General features: G+C 43.5%; 1 protein-coding gene across 3 annotated transcripts in view; it reads left to right on the forward strand.

The window, feature by feature from the left end:
• Positions 1-2,719: 2,719 nt before the first annotated feature.
• CCNL2 (cyclin L2) overlaps positions 2,720-20,652 on the forward strand; it is a 49,870-nt gene continuing 31,937 nt past the window's right edge. Inside the window, exons 1-5 of one of the 3 annotated variants that reach the window (XM_069241058.1) lie at positions 2,720-3,086; positions 4,324-4,398; positions 8,229-8,338; positions 9,305-9,425; positions 9,780-9,844. In XM_069241058.1, the coding sequence (XP_069097159.1) occupies positions 2,841-3,086; positions 4,324-4,398; positions 8,229-8,338; positions 9,305-9,425; positions 9,780-9,844 (617 nt within the window). In that variant the 5' untranslated portion in view covers positions 2,720-2,840. Of the gene's footprint in view, positions 3,087-4,323; positions 4,399-8,165; positions 8,339-9,304; positions 9,426-9,779; positions 9,845-20,652 lie in introns of all 3 variants that reach the window. The other 2 variants (XM_069241059.1, XM_069241060.1) reach the window with 2 other exon arrangements.

Here is a 20,652-nt window from a genome sequence, read left to right on the forward strand (position 1 = left end):
CCAGCAACCTCTGAAGCCTCAGAGGACTACCCTGCATCTAGAAGGACCAAGAACTCCTGAGGATAGCAGCTCTGTTCACCAAACACTGCAACTTTGCAACAAAGGAGCAACTTTGAAAAAACACACGTTTCCCGCCAGAAGCGTGAGACTTTGCACTCTGCACCCTACGCCCCCGGCTCGACTTGTGGAGAACAAACACCACAGGGAGGACTACCCGGCGACTATGAGACCGTGAGTAGCCAGAGTTGACCCCCCTGAGCCCCCACAGCGACGCCTGCAGAGGGAATCCCGAGGCTCCCCCTGACCGCGACTGCCTGCTTCAAAGACCCGACGCCTGGTAAAGGCACTGCACCCGCAGCCCCCAGGACCTGAAGGATCCAACCTCCAGTGTAGGAGCAACCCCCAGGTGGCCCTCTCCCTTGCCCAGGTGGTGGCTACCCCGAGGAGCCCCCCCTTGCCTGCCTGCATCGCTGAAGAGACCCCTTGGTCTCCCATTGATTTCTATAGCGAACCCGACGCTTGTTTGCACACTGCACCCGGCCGCCCCCGTGCTGCTGAGGGTGTACTTTCTGTGTGGACTTGTGTCCCCCCCGGTGCCCTACAAACCCCCCCTGGTCTGCCCTCCGAAGACGCGGGTACTTACCTGCTGGCAGACTGGAACCGGGGCACCCCCTTCTCCATTGAAGCCTATGTGTTTTGGGCACCACTTTGACCTCTGCACCTGACCGGCCCTGAGCTGCTGGTGTGGTAACTTTGGGGTTGCTCTGAACCCCCAACGGTGGGCTACCTTGGACCCAAACTTGAACCCCGTAGGTGGTTTACTTACCTGCAAAAACTAACAAACACTTACCTCCCCCAGGAACTGTTGAAAATTGCACTGTCTAGTTTTAAAATAGCTATATGTCATTTATGTGAAAACTGTATATGCTATTTTGCTAATTCAAAGTTCCTACATGAAATACCTTTCATTTGAAGTATTACTTGTAAATCTTGAACCTGTGGTTCTTAAAATAAACTAAGAAAATAAATAAATAAACTAAAATAAACTAAGAAAAGCTATTTTTCTATACAAAAACCTATTGGCCTGGTATTGTCTCTGAGTGTGTGTTCCTCATTTATTGCCTGTGTGTGTACAACAAATGCTTAACACTACCCTCTGATAAGCCTACTGCTTGACCACACTACCACAAAATAGAGCATTAGAATTATCTCTTTTTACCACTATCTTACCTCTAAGGGGAACCCTTGGACTCTGCATGCTATTTCTTACTTTGAAATAGTACATACAGAGCCAACTTCCTTCAATGGTCATGTAACCAGATAGTCAGAGCCTAGAGGGCATAACCACATGAAAAGAAAATGTCAGAAAGTAATGCACTGTAACCATATATTTACTCCCTAGAAAGCATAGTGCCTTACACATTTTTACGGCTAACGGGCGTACTACAATAAAATGATAAACAAGGCCTTTAAAACATAAACTGCACCCACCTGTAAAGCAAAAGTTACAATCATGAGAGCACTTAAACGACACTGAATGGTGGGAAGGTTTATTTGGTGTCCCCACTAACCTAATGTAGCAATTTGGAGATGATGTAGACAGAAAGAGAAAGTAGTCCTCAACATTTTGGTGGTGATCCCATTGTCCTAGGACACCAAAGGCTGAGGTATGGGCAAAATGTTTTCTAAAAGTAAAGGTCTGCAAAATATTATGGGGCGAGTTTCCCTGAGTGCAGTGAATATTGTAGTATCAGCTCTCCCACTGTGTGGGAAGAACCACTTTGAGGAGTTCTCTGTTTTTTTACTTAAAGCATCTATCAATTACATGTATTTTTGTGAAAGCTTTGGTGGGTGAAGGGGAGAGCCAAAAGAAATGGGTGATTAGGTAACTGTGAACAATGTGATTAGCACTTCAATGCCGCTGGAGTTCGGGCTGAGCGCCATGGAGCACAATGGGAAGAGTCAAAATTTACAAATAGTTTGCCCACGCTGAAGAATATTGGCAATCTGCAATAATCTATGTAACAGGGTCAGACTGCAAGGTGGCAACAAATCCGCCGAAAGGTGGGACAAATGTAAAGCATTTACCAATGACATCAAGGAATTTTTGAAAAGCAAGCCCGCCAACCAGTGAACTTAATGGGCGTTGTTAAAAGCCCGCTGTATCTGAGCAAATCGAAAAGCGCCTGCGCACTCAACCTAAAATCACAAACCTGGTCTCTGTGAGATACTTGCATTAACTTCAATTTGCTCCCATGCAAGCTAAAAATGCCAGATTTTGTTGTTTTAATAGTATAGCTCAATTGTATTCGTAAGCTGTTTTTTTGGGGAGTTGTAGTCTCGTACAGCATTTCTCTCAAATGCTATCGGTGAGAATCTTAATCTCTAGCGTTCTATACCTTTGGTTGTTTGGTAACTGTCCCCTGTACAGCGCTCGCATTCCTCCAGGGTATGCCCATGCTTATAAAATCACAGAACGAAATGTAAAAACGAATACACTGTTGAAACTTTCAGCGTACCGCGACTGGGTTTTAGGTAACCACCGCAATTACACAACGCCTACGCCGTCACAGAGGCTGATTATACCCTACACCTACGTCACACTCAACCGCTCCCTTGTAACAAAGACGTGACGGTCCCGCCCTACGTTTTGCCAATCGTCCAATCACATGAGGCAATACTAAACCAATTGCAGCAGTCCGTCCAATCATCGTAATCCCTGTTGAGCGTGTGGGATAGCTATCTCATCTGAGCCGGGGGAGTTGAGGTAACGGCGGTGCGTGGCGTTCGCTGCCTCGTTAGTTTCCCGTCTGAAAACGAGAGGTCAGTGCGCTGAGAAGATGACGGCGGTGGCGGCAACTAATACTACAGCTGCTACTCCAGGCCTCGGTTCCGAGGGAATTCTAATTGGGGATCGTTTGTACTCGGGGGTGTTGATCACCCTCGAGAACTGTTTGATTCCCGATTCGCACTTCACTCAGACCCCTTCCGTCAGCGACGGCTTAGGATCGGAGATAGAGAGCGCTCTACGTAGCGTGGGCTGTGAACTTATCCAGTCGGCTGGCATCCTTTTGCGAATGCCGCAGGTGAGCAATGTGGGAAGGCTTCAACTGAAAATGGTCACAGTGCGAGACAATCCGTATGTTGAGAAAGGGGGTCTGGTCATCTGTGAATAATCCGAAAACAGGCATGGGGGGGGGGGGGGGAAATCTCCCCCTAGAGATCGTTTTTCTTCAAGATTTTTTTTATTCATTTTATTTCCGCCTGAATGTAAAATGGCGGCCCTTCAATTGGCCTACTTATATCCCTACGGTCTGCCGCCCACTGATATTGCGAATCTTAGTGTGTGAGGTGTTTTGCGAAATGAGTGCATGAAATACTTAAAGTTCATTTCCACTGAGAGGATGAATGGGCCCTATGGTTGTGCTTCATGTGTCGGTCATAAAATGGCGGCCGAGAGTGCGGCCTACTCGCAGTCGAAGTACCTGGCTTGAAGGGTCCACACTTGTGTTTTTCCACATTTTGCTGGTATAATTGTCCCGATTAGAAATGTATTTCAGTGATCAAAGTATAGATCCACGTATATGTGAAAGCGCGATATATCATTAGTTAGTAATTGTCTTACACTTTTCATCGAAAAAGGCAACTTATTTGGGTCGATCAGAATTCTTCCTGAAACGTCTGTCTCTCTCTGAACTCATAAAAATGTTAATTTCTTGCGGAGATGCTCCGGTGTTAGCTTTACTTGGGTTGTCCCCGTCCGCTAATCAGACTGTTAGTGTCGAACTTAAATCCTACCCATTTCCGGACAAATATAGCGCCGATACAGACCCGACCCCGTAGGATACGAATTTACTGAAATTTCTAGTACTGTTTATCGTTTTTTGATAGCTTAATAAGAGCACATTTAACCATAGAATTGCACTTCTGTGTGAGAAGTTAAGTGTTAGCTTGTTCAGTTTATTTGTAGAGTGTTGGCTCCATGTTTTGTTTGCACGGAACTGGAAACCCCAGTTTTAAGTAATGTCTTCGACGATCTTTGTTCCTGTAATAGCCTCCCCGTAGTAGACTTGGGCGGGTGGTTTCTCAGAAACTCAGCTGACGGTGTCGTGTGACAGGATATTACATCATTGCGGTTCTCAGAAGTGTTGAACAGCGATGTGTCGTGTGTAAAAGCTCAATGGTACGGGGGAGAAAGATTTTAGGCCCAGAAAATAGCCCTTTGAGCTTAATGTTATGGTTGCATACATATATATATTTAATCAGGACTTTTTTTTTTTTCGTTATGAAGTTTACTCTCTACCTTTTATACGTCTTTTGTAGGTGGCCATGGCGACGGGACAAGTCTTGTTTCAGCGCTTCTTCTATACAAAGTCATTTGTGAAACATTCGATGGAGGTAAGGTTGATGTATAACATTATTACTACTTATTTTTAATTTTTCAGCGCTAATTTTAGGGGCACGTCACAATTTAGAACAACCCGTTACACCCTAGACTATATAGAACTAGCTTACAATTGTACTTGCACCTCGTGTCTAGGAAGTAGCGTCCATACTCCCCTCGCATGTAAGTGTAGAATGTTTTGTGGTGTCGAGCAAAGTGAACATCAGCTAGGGAGAAGCATTCATTACCTGTGGCCTGACACTTGCTAATTTTTAAACAGTGTGAGGTTTACTAAGTCACTGCCTTCCTTTTCTTATCCTTACTGATTGGTTACTAGTGGTCTAACGTGTTACCTTTGGTGGTCAATGAATGTGTAATGCTGCTTCTGCTAGCAGTGATGTTTTGGGGGACTGGGCGTACTTGAATTAAATGCATGTTGAGAAAAACAGAACAAGGTGGAGGAGTGGGCATTGGGGAAGTTGAGTAGGTTGTTGGAGGAAGCCAGTGTAGTCGGCGAGAGCGTGTTTCACCGTCTTGAAGTAAGGCAGTAGCTGAAGCGCTTACTTGGCTCTGCCATATGAGGAAGGTAATGTCATTTTACCAGCAGTAATCGTAAACCAACTTTGCCAAATACAGTAGGTCTGTCCTCGGCGCACAGTGCAATGCTCAGTTTGTTTCGCATGCGCCACAAAAGACGAGCAATAGGTAACCCAATAGGCCGCATTTGCCAATGCGAAGTGGAACAGTATATAAACACATCAGGATGAAGTAGAGCCCAGTTGCTTTTATAAGCGGAAGTGCCAGCAGCAGTTCCGCTGCCTTGCCCTCCCCCAAAAGAGGGGGCGGGAGAAAATGTCACCCGCTACTTGTAGTAGTAAATATGACATTTTACCAATTTGGCTGTTTTGGAGGCAGTCTTACCTTTTAGAAAAAGTTGCATGCAAATAAGTAGCCAGCATTTAAAGTAAAGACACACCCAGGTCCGCAGCGGAAACACACAATCATTTTGGGGTGAATGTATTGCAGTTTAGTTTGCACGAGCTTTCTGCAGCCGGTTCGGAGTAAAGGCAGTCAGTGCTTAAAGTAGGCTGACCCAGTGGCCAATGTTGTGTGGGTGGTAAGTGTTCCAGTTTAACAGCCCAGTAGATGAAATATTCTGACCACATATGGTTTTCTGGAAAAACAACGGGTCTGGTAAGAGAGCTAAAGCTTTCTCATAAACCAGGCTTGAAAATAGGCTATTGCGTGGTTGTTTGTAGTACATTTTTTCTCCAGCTTAATTTACGTTGGATGCTGCCTTGCTGGATTGTTCGTACTTGGGCCAGAGTTCCTGTTGCAGGCCAAAGTCCCCACTTTCGTCAGCCGTACCTCATCTGTTTGAGACAACGTCGTTGTATTAGAGGGTCGGCCTAAGCATCTGAGTACGTAAGGTTGGGCAGACAAGCAACATTAACCAGTCTACCGGTGCTTATTGAGGTACTGTCTTGCTTTTTATGTCCGCAGGAAAGTGCATTCTTGATCTGTGGGCTAAAATGGTTTCATAGGAACTAAAGTTTAACTGCTGAGGCCATAAACCGCAAACATGGTCTTACGGAGTGACCGGTAGCCCAATCAAAAGAAAAAGCGAACACCGATTTTTAACTTGTTGGTATGCCCTTGTTAATCGTTAATCTGTTCATCGTGGTTTCACGGGGATTTGAGAAATGGCGTAAACTACACTTTTGCGCGTTGATCAAGAGCCATTTTAAAGTTCACATGTTGTGCTGCCACTTGTACCTATTACTTGTACTAAGTCTGCTAGATAAAGTGTCCTAATTTTGCGTAGTATTGGATTTGTTTTCTTTTGACTTATTTCATATATTGCGCCTAGTAGGATATCCTGCCCTTACCTGGCATCATCTTAACAAAGGGGTGGAGGCGCTAGTTCGTGACAAGCTGCAGGGACTGTCCTGCCCATGGCGCACAACCAGTTAGGGATATCGGTATAGGCTTGTATGAATGCGTGACAGCTGTTGACCAGCAGATCTGCGTTGCAAGATTTGTCAACTGTCCACACAGCAGCAGCCTCCTCCATATACCTGCTAAGAATGTAGACCGAATTTAAAAGTGGGAAAAAACTTGTCAAAAGACAAGCTAGTGGTTCATTCAGAAAGCGTAAAGTTTTAAAAGCTTCTTATTTCTGGTTCGCTATGCTCATAAAGCTTACCTTCTCAAGACTCCTAAGGGCAATACTGCTATTAAGGCTTTTGCAACATGAATAAATACTCCCTCTATAATGCCTAGTCTTCCCTTAATGCATTTTTTTATTTTTTATTTACTGGAAATGGGACAAAGGCCTCAACCTGCGTCTTTTAGGGATTAGTGCGTCTCAGTTGGCTACTGATTGGTATGAGAATTAGCTTTATCACCTTGTTGGGACAGAGCTTTTTGACCCCTTTTGTTTATATATCTCGCTTCAGGAAGTGTACAGTTTTAGCACTTGCCTTTAGACTGTGATTCCAAACTTGATAAATCCTCCGCTAGATTAATTGAGGAAACCAGCCATTTGTCGGTCTTGTTACTTGGACCGTAGGTGGAAACGTCCCCTTTTTGGTGCGTTGTAGCCATGTTAAATGAATTATGAAAACTTCACTAGAATTGACGTTTCGGCAGACACGTCTTGATTGGTTTAACCTCTACCATTCGTGAAATCCGGATTTCCGATGAGCTCTGATGCAACGCATGGGCAGTTTCCACACTCACTAGTCATTGAAATAACACCAGTGGTGCCTTGCTAGAGCATCTCGCGGCCTATTAAAGCCTCAGTGACAATCATAACCAGGTATTCATAGCCCGAAAAATAAAAAAAATGAACTGGCCTTTAATTCAAAGACCAAGCCATATTCGTTTCCCTAAAGAAAATAATTACTCTTTATAATGCCCCTTACCCACTCTAGTAATGGCATGTTTCATCATCAGGTCCACCCCAGCCCCTAAAAGCCAGGGTGGACTCTACTGATACTTGGTAGCGATTGAAAATTACCTTCAGAAAATCTAAATATTAAATACCTCACTATTCACACGTGTCCTTTTTATTGATAGCGCCAGTGGGTATGATTAAAATATTAACCATTGGGGTACACTAAGATTGTATTTCATTGAATTCCCGGTGTTAATGTAAAGTATTATTCTTAATCCAAAAACATTCTTTTTTACCCTCCTGAGAGACCAGTGCGGGTTTCCGACCTCATCCTTATTATAATATTCCTATTAAAGCCTCTCCATGATTGTTCGTTCCTGAAAAGTATCAAACGTGTTAGAATATCAGAAGAAAAATAACAGTTTAAAAAACGCTTGATCAGTTAGCTGCGTTACAGCGTTTATGCCATAAACGTTGTAACTGGTCCGTGGTGCAGTAGTTTCCACTGTGTTTGACAGCTGTTTTCTTTTCTGCGGGCCCCGGTAAAGACAGGTGGCTATCTTTCACTTGTGCATACAAATACTGCAGAAATGTCAGTTACAAATGTATAAATTGTCTACTTATTTAGAAGTCTTGCCAGTGGTGCTTTAGGGTACACAGTCAGTCTTTAGTTAAGTGTACTTATACTTCAAGCCATCAAGCTTATCTTGTTTTCCCAACACGTTCGTTAATCCATGTATGTGTGGTGCACATTGCTTATTTACATGCCTCTTTTAATGTTTGAGCTTTGAGTAGTCTTGAATGTTCGGACGGGATGGGCTTGACAGACTGCTGGCATTGTACTTTTTATATTCATCGACATTTTTTGTATCCCTCCTTAAGCTGTTGGAGGCTCAGTTCCCGAATTGAACAAAACATCAGTATGTTGCAATACTTCTATTTCAGCATGTGTCAATGGCCTGTGTACACTTGGCATCCAAACTTGAAGAGGCACCAAGACGCGTAAGGGATGTGATCAATGTGTTTCACCGACTTCGGCAATTGAGAGAGAAGAGGTGCTTATCTTTTATTGTTTACCGAGATGTTATGGGGCTGTTGTGTTTAAAATGGATAGTGATAATCCTTAAGTGTGTCTCGAAGTGTAGGTTGCAAGGTTTCTAGCTGGGTTACTCTTACATGGCCCAAACAACATGCATGTGGAATTGAATGGAGATTGTGACTAAAAGCTTTGTAAGAGACGCTCCTTATCTATAAGAATGGTTATTGCAACTGGGTGCTGCTAAATCTTTCAACAGCGAGACTACAAGTTTACAGACGAATAAGGTTGAAGTTTAATCCCCACGAGAGTATGCATTTTAGCGAATGCACCATAACTCCCTACATATCCGTGGGGGCGAACAATAATACCCTGTAGAGTCGGGATTTGCCCGTCAATTGCCCGTTTCGAGCAGAAATGAGACTATCCAATAGCTAAAGCAAGGCTGACCTGCTGCGTGATCCATTTTCAAACGTCCAGCTTTGACTGACCTAATAAAATATTTTTGAGCGACCAAGTGAGTCCAGACTTCCGCACTATTAATGGGCCTGTGCGGGGCTTAAAGGTGCGTGAGTTAGTGCCATCAAACATCGGTGAGCTTAACCAGTTGTGTAAGGAGGAGCTACAAAAAAAAACCTGGTCTGGTGAGACAAACGCCTAAAGCTTTCTCCAGCTAGGGAGGAGGGAGAAACGTAACTTTTTACAGAATCATTGGATACTTTTTTTGGCATGAGGCTACATTATTTTTAGTCACCCCCTTATATTTATCTACTGTAAGACTTGTTGAGGATTAGATGAAGGTCCAATATTAACATGTAGAATCTTTTTAGTCTTTGGTTACCAATTGTTATGTTTAGGTACGGCCTATGTAAGGTACCTGTGCTGCGTTGTGTCCATGTCTTTAGAGAAACGTTTTTTTTCCCACTGCTTGCAGGGCATGTTAGCATGTAGTCCTTTTTTAACGGATTGCTATGCTATTTTGCAGGAAGCCTTCCCCTTTAATTCTGGACCCGGACTACGTCAGTCTCAAGAATCAAATCATAAAGGCAGAAAGAAGAATCTTAAAAGAATTGGGTTTTTGTGTGCACGTAAAGCATCCTCACAAGGTGAGTTTCATTTATTAAATTAACATACTACATGCTTTGGTCAGCAGAATAGTTGTATCTTTTCTTTCTAGCACTATTTCAAGTGTTAATTCTCACTAGGCAACTGCTAAGCATATTAAGATATCGAGGTTGTTTTCTGCTCAACTCCTTACTGAGACGGCGTTCATGCATAGTCAGTTGCAGTTGAAACAGTTCGTTTGGATTACTGACACGTGTCGCATGTGCGTTTAAACGGGGGGGACGTGCGAGTCAGATTGCCATTGGTCCTGTTAGTGCTGTTTTGATACAGCGTGGCAAATGTGAAAGAAAGATGCATGTTTTTCGTGGTGATAACTTTTAACCCATATTTTCCAGATAATCGTTATGTACCTCCAGGTGTTAGAATGTGAACGTAACCAACACCTGGTTCAGACATCATGGTAAGTTGATTGTTCTCATGTTTCTAAAACGCTTTACAGGCAGTTGTCGATATGTTTTTTGGCGAGAAAGGGTTGATCTGCATTAAAGTTGTAGTTTTGCTATGGCTGCACCTCACATTACCCAGGAAACAAAGTCTTAAATGTTCTGTAAGACAAGTCCCTTTTGGCAGAAGCTTACAAGTGAAACACTTTTGGCACATAACTGAAGTACAGGGAAATAGTGACTTGTTAAAACACAATAGTTATCTGGGTAAGGATTTTAAGGTCAAATTAAGTGTTATGCTATTCTCCTTATGGGAAGAGCTTTATTTGTCACTAGTGCTAGCGAGTGAGGCTGTACTTGTAAAACAGCTTGCAGATATTTATTTTAGATGCTGGGTAATAGAACGAGCCAGCAAGTAATATAGTATAGATGTTGTTAGTGGGCCAAACTCCGTATTGAGGTAACTCAGCAGTTGGGTCTTTGTTCTTGATTCGGGGTTGCTTATTGTATTTTATCAGCTGCTTGTGACAAATTGTACTTCAGTGATACAGTCCCGTTTCAAGGCAACTTGATCGATTCCAGCTCGTCAGTGCATCGCCTCTCCGGTTCCGGCTCACGCTGAATACTAAGATGTTCGGGACCTTTTATTGGGCAGCCTTAGGCATTTACACAGGTATAACTATTGGTGCTGACATTGGCGCCCACAAAGCTGGAATGGGTCCTTCACAGCAGTACATTTTGTCTAATAGCTGATGCCATATCAGGTGCATTTCTTCATGTATTTCAGTAAATTTGCATTGCAGTTTTAAGGTAGCTATGCCTAAAATTGTCTAACATGCAAACAAATGTTCTACAGTGGATGCTGAGTAAAACATTTCCTAATTTCTTGGGCAATGATAAAAAAAACAGCGTTGTATTTATACCATTTCTCCATTGTTAATGAGTGGGAACATTGCGCCAACCATTACAAAGCGTAACAACGTGCATTTAGCTCCGTGTTAGAAAGGCTGACAGGACTTGTGCTGTAATGACTAGGGCCAGTGATGGCACTTGAGCAGTAGAATTATCTAGGTTTTTCCTTGATGCTACCACATTCTTCCTCCAAATTTGAAAATGGCATACGTATTGCAAACCCACACGCTATGCTGAGACCTTGAGAGGCTGAGTGGCCCAGATGTGCCAAAGTGGTATATAAAGGTCAAATTCCGAATGCGTAGGGCCCTCCATTTTCTGGAATATTGTAGGTAAGAGGCTCACTTATGAATAGTGACTTTACAGATACCTTGCAATAGGTATCCCTGACTAGAATAACTGTTCTTGCCAAATATCTGTAGAATGTGTCAGTTGTTGCAATTTAGGTGTTGGCCACAATCATACTTATATTTTCACAGCATGAACCCATTGCTAGACTCATGCTGTGCATTATTCCACCGTCTAGTGGTTTGGCCCAGAAAATTGTGTTCTGGTGGGCCTTCTTTTCTCTACTCCCCCATCGGTGACCATCATTTTGTGGGTTTTACTAAATAAGGGAGCTCGGGAGACTAATATCGAAGGGGGTGGCAAGAGGCTTGCCCAACATCATTTTTACAGCATGAATTGTTTTCTGGATTCACATGCTTCCATCTTCAGATTCTTTTTTTCCGCCATTGGGTCTGGAAGCACGACGGAGGAGCTCTCAAGCTCAGAGTGGAAAAGAAATAAAAGCACTCCATACAGGACTCTAAACAAAATGGTGGGGGTGGGATGTCCCCACAGACCCAATTATTGTGACCACAGCAAGTAAGGGAAACACACCCATCTCCATGGGTCACCCCACCCAAGAAAGAGTAAGAGGCTGGATGTGATGGGAAGAAAAATGGAGTGGAAGGCCGCCACGCAATCAATGGAGGATAGCCACCTCCAATGCTCTTCAATACAGAGCAGCAACAAAGATCTTTTTTCATACCAGTCTTACTGACTACATTGGCAGATCCGCAAGACTGCTCTTTCGAGGAAGAGGACAACGATACTGCATAGAACTAGACAAGCAACCCCTGACAAAGACCCCGTGGGTGAGGGTCTTCAATGAAAAGTACTAAAACAACTCAGAGACAGAGGTGAAATAACTGCTCTTAAAAAGAGCCATAGAACTCATGCCAGCACACAAGAAAGGGATGCAGGGAACTAATCACCATTTTCCTAGTGCCAGAACAAGACCTAACCTTAACACCAATCCTAGACCTCTGGTTCATAAACAAATTGATATGAACACAGCACTTCAAGCTTACAAGAAGTAATCCTACTGCTCCAGGAGGGAGTTTACCTAGCCACCTTAGACCTAAAGGTTGCGTTTCAACATATCTTTGTGAACCAAGGACACCTCTGTGGTTCATGTTAGACAAGGAACACTACCAATTCAGTGCTGCCCTTGGGCATAAAATCTGTGTCAAGAGTATTCACTAAGGTTCTCTTTGCAGTAGTAGCATACTTAAGAAGGCAGGGGATCCACGTTTACCCATACTTTGACGACTGGTCAATAAAGTCTCTATCCAGGAGCCAAGTGCAGGAGAAACGCACAAACTGTAATTCACACTTTCAGCACCTGGGCTTTACGATAAACCAGGGAAAGTCATCACCTTAACCAGAACAAGTAAAGACGTTCCTAGGAGCCACACTGGACTCCACAAGGGCAAGGCCGTACCCAGTCCAGAAGTGGGTACAAGCCCTCAAAACACTTGCCTATACCAGAGGAGTCAGTCTCTGACAGTGAGGACTGTCACGGAACTCATAAGCGTAATGGAATCCTGCATACCACTGATCCCTCATGGAAGATAACATGCAGCCCATCCAGGAATGGATCTGCAGCAGATGGTTAGAGACGAGCACAGGGAGAGCCTTCCTGACAATAGCTCCAGCAGTGACCATAACAACGGATGTATCACACACGGGCTGGGAAGCTCATACCATCCCTCTGAAGGTACAGGTCCTTTGGAACAACTCTGCAGTGAAACACATCAACTACTTAGAGCTGAAGACTTCTAGCCTTAAAAGCCTTCCAGGCACACCTGTTCAGTAGAACAGTTCTGATACAGACTGACTAAACCACCACCATGCTCTACCTGAGCAAGGGGGGGGGCAAAATCCCTCCCCCTTTCTAAGCTAACCCAAGCCTACTGCTAACAGCTTTCTTCCGAGCCAAAGACACAAGCAGAGAGCTCTCTACACTCTGGACATTCGAAGGACCCTAATGTACTACCTACGGGAGACTAAAGTGTTTCGCATGGGGAGATAGCTTTTCTTCTCATTTGTTAAAGCAAACCAGGGCTTGCCAGTATCCAAAGCAACTGATCGCCAGATGGATTGTTGCCACCATCCAAGTACACTGATCCGCAAAAGCAAGGAAACAACTAGCTCCCAAATCGCACTCAACCAGAAAGAAAGGTGCCACTCTGTATCTGGCAAACTTACCTTGTCAAGGAGATCTGTGCTGCAGCGACCTGGGCTTCGCCACACACCTTCACAAAACACTAGTGTGGACATTCAAATGAACAAAGAGGCGCAAGTAGGACAAAAGGTACTACAACACCTATTTGCCAACTCGGCCACATTTCACCACAGCCAGCCCAGAGGCTGGGATACCTCTGTATAATCTAATGCACACATGTGAATCCAGAAAAGTATTCATGCTGCAAATAGAAATGGTTTCTTACTTGTATAAGTAGTTTTGCAGCTTAAAGCTTTCTGGATTCAGGTGCAACCCACCCACCTCGCCAAAAAATGGGATAAGAAGCAAACAGGTGGGAGGGGAAAAACAAAAAGGGAAAATAGTAACAAATGAAGGGGGAAAAAGAATCTGAAGATGGAAGCCACACACAGGTACTGCTGGTGCACTGTCTGATGTCAGAGGATAGACTAAGCACCAAATGGTGGTCGACTCCAAGGGGGGGGAGGGGTGGAACCTAGAACTCTGCTCTCCAGACCCACCTACTACATGGCGGGATAATGCACAGCATGTGAATCCAGAAAACTCTTCAAGCTGCAAAACTAGTGGGTTCACTGGATGGTGTATGCTGATTAAGCTTCTAGACTGAAGACTACTGTTCAGTATGTAGAGGTCCCTGAGGAGGTTTTGTGATTCTAGTCTGTCTAAAGGAAGTAGTTCGAACAGGATGTGGCTTTTTTTTTTAAGACCTTAAAAGAACATGGTACATTGAATGATCAAATGCTGGTTGCAGCTGGCAGTTTACAGAGGTGCTTCCGTTCAAATAACATAGGCATCGGTAAACAAGACGCCTCCTTACTCTGAATTCCCTCAGTTGGGTTCCTGTTCAAGAAAGGATCCATTTCGAGATTCTTATATAAGGTACAAGATCTGGGAGAAAACCGCCTGCTCTCTGCAAAATCTAACCACGCATTATCGACCCAAGAAGAATTTCCATTTCACTTAAGTGCTCTGCATTTATCTCGATTCGTCGTATCCGCAAAGCGGTCTTGGACTGTACTAAAATCTAAAGATGCACCCAGCTATCCAAACTTACTGTAGGGAGGTGTTAGCGCTGTTCAAGCATCTTGTTGGGTGATATGTGAATTTAAGAATATAGATTTGTTATGGTGCAGTGAATCCCGGACAAGAATCCATTTTCTTGTCGCGTTCCACGAACCATGCACAATTTTCTCAGCTGAACGATTCATTCGGAAGATGTGTATACAAGTTCTTGCATCCTGATTCTTTGACTAAGTGATGCTACTAATAACAGTTATTGTAAATGCCCACACTCAAGAGCGATCTTACGACAGTGAAGAAAGCCTGCTGCATTGCAAAATAGTGGATGGTTTTTTTTCTGTTCACTATGCTTTGGTAAATGGAGGAAGACCGTTACTGCCAGTACAAAGACGAGACTGAAATTCCCGTGGGCTGATACATACAAGATGAGGTTAACGTGTTTTAAGCCAGTGGTTAAAGCTTCCTCAGGAAAAGTCAATGGCTGAAAGATGCTGAACCAAAGCTCCCTTAAAATGTTCACTGTAAACAGCGTAAGCAACCTATTCAAGTCGGGCCTAAAGTGGTCTGTATGAATCTCATCTTTGATCTCCGTGCCCCTTTTCAAACCTACGACCCCTTTTTGCCGTGATATATTAACACCGTATCTTAATTGCACATAGACTTTGATATGCGGCTTCTCCCACACCTGCTTTAATGTACGCCTGTTTTAAATATTTAAAAATACCTGTTGCCCTTCGAGTGCTAGAAAAAGTACGTTGAGTGGACATAGTGTTAGTATTTTGCAATAGTATTGGGGTTTTACAGAGTGGCATGATTGCTTCTTGAGTCTAAAAAAAAAAAAAAAGAGGCGCTGTGCGCCCGAGAGCTCTCCGACCCATGTGATGTTTGCCATTGAGCAATATGTCAGTCGGCGTCTCCTGCCAAGAATTTTCTTTTAATGTAAAGATGTGGTACACTTGTCACTTCCAACCTTTGCATATTTCGATAATATTGTGTTAACATGTAAAAAAAAAAAATCTCACCTGACCTAAAATTGTACATTTCTTCTGGACAAATAATTTGCCAGTGTTTCTGTCTACTATGGAAGCGCTGCGCGGTGTCCATTTTGGTATTTATGAAGTCCACGCAATTTGTTCACGTGATTCTTTTTCATGGGTTCCTCAGCAACAGTGACTATCGCTGCGGGCTCGAGCACGTTGCCAGAGCTGAAGATCATAGTAATAAACTGCCTTACAGTAACTTTTTCCTTTTCAAGTATCCTGTGAGGTGATACTTAATCTGTCTGGGCAGACGAGGAAAGGACTTCGAATTAGAATTTTTCGCCAAATGTGATGTCCTAAAGTGACCTTTAAAGAGGATTTAATTAAAACGAGCACATTTAAACATTGTCCGCTCCAAATGCAAATTCTTAACCATGGGGTACTGTTTGAGTGTGCTGGTGTGTCACACCTACCCCTTTTATCAATTGTTTGAATAAACTGCGATTTTTTTTTTCCCCCCCTAAACATTCAACCATGTATGTCAAGAGATCACCACAATACTGACACCGTTCGGTTATTTCGTTGGGCAAAAATATGTATACAACAGCGCCTAGTACTCTACTAGCCGTAAGGCCTAAAAGTGCTCTTTAGGACACTACACTTATTGTCTCATGTTAAGAAACGCCTTTCCGTGCCTTCATAAAACCCATACCTTGCTTACTAGCCACAATAGTAGAATTCCAACTCCTTTAAACATGTTTCATTGGCATATTGTACACACTGATTCGGTTTAAATGTTGGAGCACTCTGTGGCTGAGGAATCCAAGCCCGATTCGCTTGATATCTTTTCGCTGATTGGGAATAGAGGAGATGCCCTACATTAATTAGGGAGACTTGCTTGCCTGCAATTATTTTTCACATCAGGTCCATCTGTTTTACCATCCATCCTTGGTCGTTTGCTATGTAGTTTGCTGATTGGCTATGAGTTCAAAAGTTGAAGGTGAGACTTGCAAGGGACAGGGTGGCGCAAGGTTCCCACTTTGGAGGGGCAGGGGGCCTCTGGGTAAATCGTTCTATAAAAACTTGCTGACGAATACCTGTTTGACCAAGTATGTCTGTTATGAAACCTTATTGCAAATTAATCATGATTTATATATTTGCTGACTGAACTTTCTGGTACTGTTCCAGTATGAAGGAGAACCCTTTTTAACATTATTTTTCTGTACTCTTTTAATCAAAGGGTAGCCTCTGATGGTAAGTGACTAAGACATCTCCTCGGCTGTCCAAGCGCTTTGGTGCGGGGATAGCTGCCGTCTTCAGTCAATCCACTGCAGGCTCTACAAAGGAGGCTGGCTCTAGACAGGTGGTATAATGACAACATGACTGGCCAACTGCTTCTTGTGGTTTCACTCTTTATTTTATTATTGTCCTTATTTTTAAGTTTTATGTTATTTGAATATTCAATTTCAGATTTTTTTAAATGTTAAAATTAACATCATTCTTCATTGTATTTAATGTAAAAAAAATTATCAGGATAGCTTGTAATTTCTGAATTTCCTTTCAAAATTGTTAATTCTGTTTTGTCTAATAGAATTTATATTATGTGCCTAATACCTGCCTAAATTATTTAAGCGTAAAGATTCTTGCAAAAGCCGTTGTATTTCATTTAATGGTTACTTTTCGAAATGTTAGAATTTAATGTTAACTATAGGCTACCTACAATTCTTGAATGTTTCAGTCACTGTATTTTTCTGGCTTGTGGTAGACCTTTTCAGTAATGTATTTTAAAGTAGAATCCGTTTAGTGTGTTTTATGTTAAACAACTTGTTTCTAGATGCTACCCCACCGTAATCCATTGTACTCAGGTTAAATAGTTTCAGGTATTAAATTGCTTGCTCCTTCAAGCTTGAAGATACTACCGAACACTTATATTTGTACTTCAGTCAGTTTCTAGTGGTAAAAAGGCAAATGCTAAAGCGGAACTGTGATGTTTTACTTCGTTCGTTTGTGTATCTTTTATGCACAGGAAGGCTACTAGTTCAGGAAAGAATCGTAAAATCGGATTCAAAACTTAAAATGCATACTCAAAAGTACAAAATGAATTGCCTATTTACCGAGCTTTCAACTTGCCCAAAATGTATGTTCGAAATGTCCAACTCATTTTACTATGTATAGGCAGTGTTTTTTTTTTTTTTTTTTTTAAACTGTGCATAGGCAATGGCTTCCGATAGTGCATGTATTGCTTAGGCTGTGTCAAAAAACAAAATGTCGTTTTTTGTGTTTTTTTTTTTTTATTTTTTCCCCGTCATTTAATGCTAGGACAATTTTTGTCGAAATACAGCCACCCTTGTTGATGTGAAGGGCACCCAATGGGCAAGCGCGTTTTTTTTTTTTTTTTTCTTCTCCCTAGCATGTCGCTGTAGATACACATGCTATATATCCGCCGTTTAGTGTGGGCTTCGGATGTCTGCAAATACCCTTCACCCCAAAGTCTTGAGACACGAGGTCTATAGTGACTCCTCCCTTGGCTAGCAAAGCGTATGGGCACAGACTGCATATTAGATTTTGTTTTTATTTAAATATTTTTTCTGCCATCAAATTAAGTTGTGCCTGGCTGGAACTTGGAGTTCAAAAACATTGCTTTGCTTCAGTATCTGGCCCAACCAAGTCTGTTCCCTGACTGATATTCGGAAATCACTTTCATTGTATTTCCTCCAACTAGTATTCTATGGAGTTTGGTCCATATTGACTCAGTGTAGAGCCTAGTGCAACTTATTCTCTATGTTCGACGTCCCTCTAGTGGAGAAAGTACACAGGGTGACTGACCGATCTTTCAAAACTGTCTTCAGTGTCCATCAAAACTCGTCTGGACTCGCATCTGCCGAGTGTGTAACCCTTGCCTTCTGTTCAAAGAAAACTCTTCGATATGAGCAGGAGAGAAGCAGGTGCAACCTTTGCTCCAACCTCTCATTGGCAATATCCTGTTGCATCCAAGGTGGACCAGAGGCTAAAGAGCCTTTCGACGCCATCGCCAAACCCGGCTTTTGCTTCAAATCTCTTGGCACCCAAAATACTTAGATTCAAACCCCCCCTCCTTGCCTGAACCATGTGTGTCGAAGACACCATAAGATGGATCAGTGGGCCATGTCAGTACTCAAACCATTGGTGCCAAAAATGCCCTCTGAGGGCATGGCTGACCTGTGCAGACCATCTTTCAATCCCTTGAAGAGGAACTAAACAGGAGACAGCCTATCTTGATTTCCTCCCCCCCCCCCCCCCCCCCCCCCCCCCCCTCACCATCCAAGATTTCCACAAGACTACCTCCCAAGCCGGTAAAGACTTTCACTTGGAAGCGCAAGCCCATCGAGGGGAAACTTGCCTTGGAGCAAAATATATCGGTGGCATGTGTAGCTGCAGATACACATGCTGTGCATTATCCTGCCATCTAGTGTTGGGCTTGAGTGTTCCAAGTTGTTTTTCTTGTTCTTGTTTTCGAGTCACAAGACCGAGTGACTCCTCCCTTTCGGCTCCATTGTGCATGGGCGTCTACTCCATCTTAGATTGTTTTCTTTCTGCCATCGGGTTCGGACGTGTTCTTCTCCACTCTGTATTTCGAATCGGGAAAGTTAGCTAAATTATCGAAAATTCAACGGTATTGCTATCGTTCGGTACCGGGTTAGTGATGGTGTATGACCCTCATTAAACACGGACTCGACTCCTTTATGGGAGGGGAAGAGTTATTGGAAATGTATAATGCCACAGTCTGGATTACTCTCGTCACTGCTGGTACCACAGCTTGGAATGCCAACACCAGTCTTGCTTAGGTGCCACTCATGGTTTTGTATTTCAGGCTTTAACCCGAAGTCCAGCAGCATCTTCCTATGATTATGAACACCTTTTCTGTCGGCAGGTTGTTTAGATGCTGGTGACGATAGAGGAGGATTCCGCCAAAGCCATTGGTGCCCTCATTTCCGAAGCATCAGCGCCTCGCTGGTTCAAAAACCACTTCTGAGCCTCAGTATCTGACAGCACACCACAAGGGTACACGTGGTGCTTAAGAGGGCCACTGGCAAAGGACCCCTATCTGCAAACATGAAATCCTCCTCCACTTTGCTCTGGTTAGTGGCTGTCCATATGGGTTCCAGGTATCATTCGGCATGACCACCTCCCCAAGGGTCTTGACCAAATGCCTGGCAGTGGTTGCTGTGCACACAGGCTGGGGTGTGGGTTTAGTTGTGGCTCCACATCTTCCCCTACTTAAACGAACTGCTGATCAGGAGCGCAAGTACACCAAAGTGCTTAACACTCTCCCAGATAAGTGGGAGAGATTCATCCACTACTGCGTTACTAAACACCTCGAGCACCTATAGCCTGCTGGTCAGGGTATCGTATGGTATTTACCTAAGCTCCTGAAGTCTGTCTTAGCGGGTACTATAGCATCCTACATGCAAAATTGGAAACACTCCTCCCTCCTCAGCATGCTATTGGTTAAGGTCTTCAGGGTGGGCTAAAAAGGTCGCCCCCCCCCCCCACACACACACACACACACACAAAAAAAGCCCACTGTCCATCTTCCAAATAGTTGCCCTGTCAGTGTGAAATCTCAACAGCACTCGTCACCCATTCACTCATGGGTCACTCTTCACTTAACTCTTGCCCTTTCCTAGTAAGTGGCTTTTCTTGTTGTAGTAACTTCTAGAACACTTTGGTGAATTGAAAGCACTCCTTGCAGGAAACGTTCATTCAGCTTCATAGAACACAGGATTACTACCAAACCTCCCCGAAGATCAAGGCTGTTTCCCTTTTCTACTTCAGCCAGGCAATTGATCTCCCAGGCGTCCGTCCCCCCCCCCCCCCCCCCCCCCCAGCTGTCATAGCAGAGCGAGACCTAAACACTGTCTAACGTGTCCTCATGTATTCCGTGGACTGGACTAAACCCCTTCATAAGTCAAACTCTTTGCAACCTTCACAAAGCTTCAAAAGTGTCAACCTATATCCAAAGCAGGTATTGCTAAATGGATAGTTATGTACATTTAAACATGCTGTCACAAGGCCCAAAGAGTCCTTGTTATACCCAGGGGACACCTATGCTTACGAAGGCAGCTGATATGGCCGCCTTTAAAACGGTACTGTTTCCACATTCACCCACTGTCCACCTGAGCCTGTTGCTCTGACCACAGATCTCTTCTCTTTGCTAGTTCAGCTCTTTTCACAATGCACATGTACCACACTGTCTTCTCATCATCCATGCTACTCTTGCCTGCTGTGTGAAAAACAAATAAATATGGAGTCTGAGCCCATGCGTGTTACCTGCTAAGCGCAATATACCTCATGACTCGAAGTACTTGTGCAAAGAAAAACA

This window comes from Pleurodeles waltl, chromosome 6 (genome assembly GCF_031143425.1).
Source record: "Pleurodeles waltl isolate 20211129_DDA chromosome 6, aPleWal1.hap1.20221129, whole genome shotgun sequence".
NCBI lineage: Eukaryota > Metazoa > Chordata > Amphibia > Caudata > Salamandridae > Pleurodeles > Pleurodeles waltl.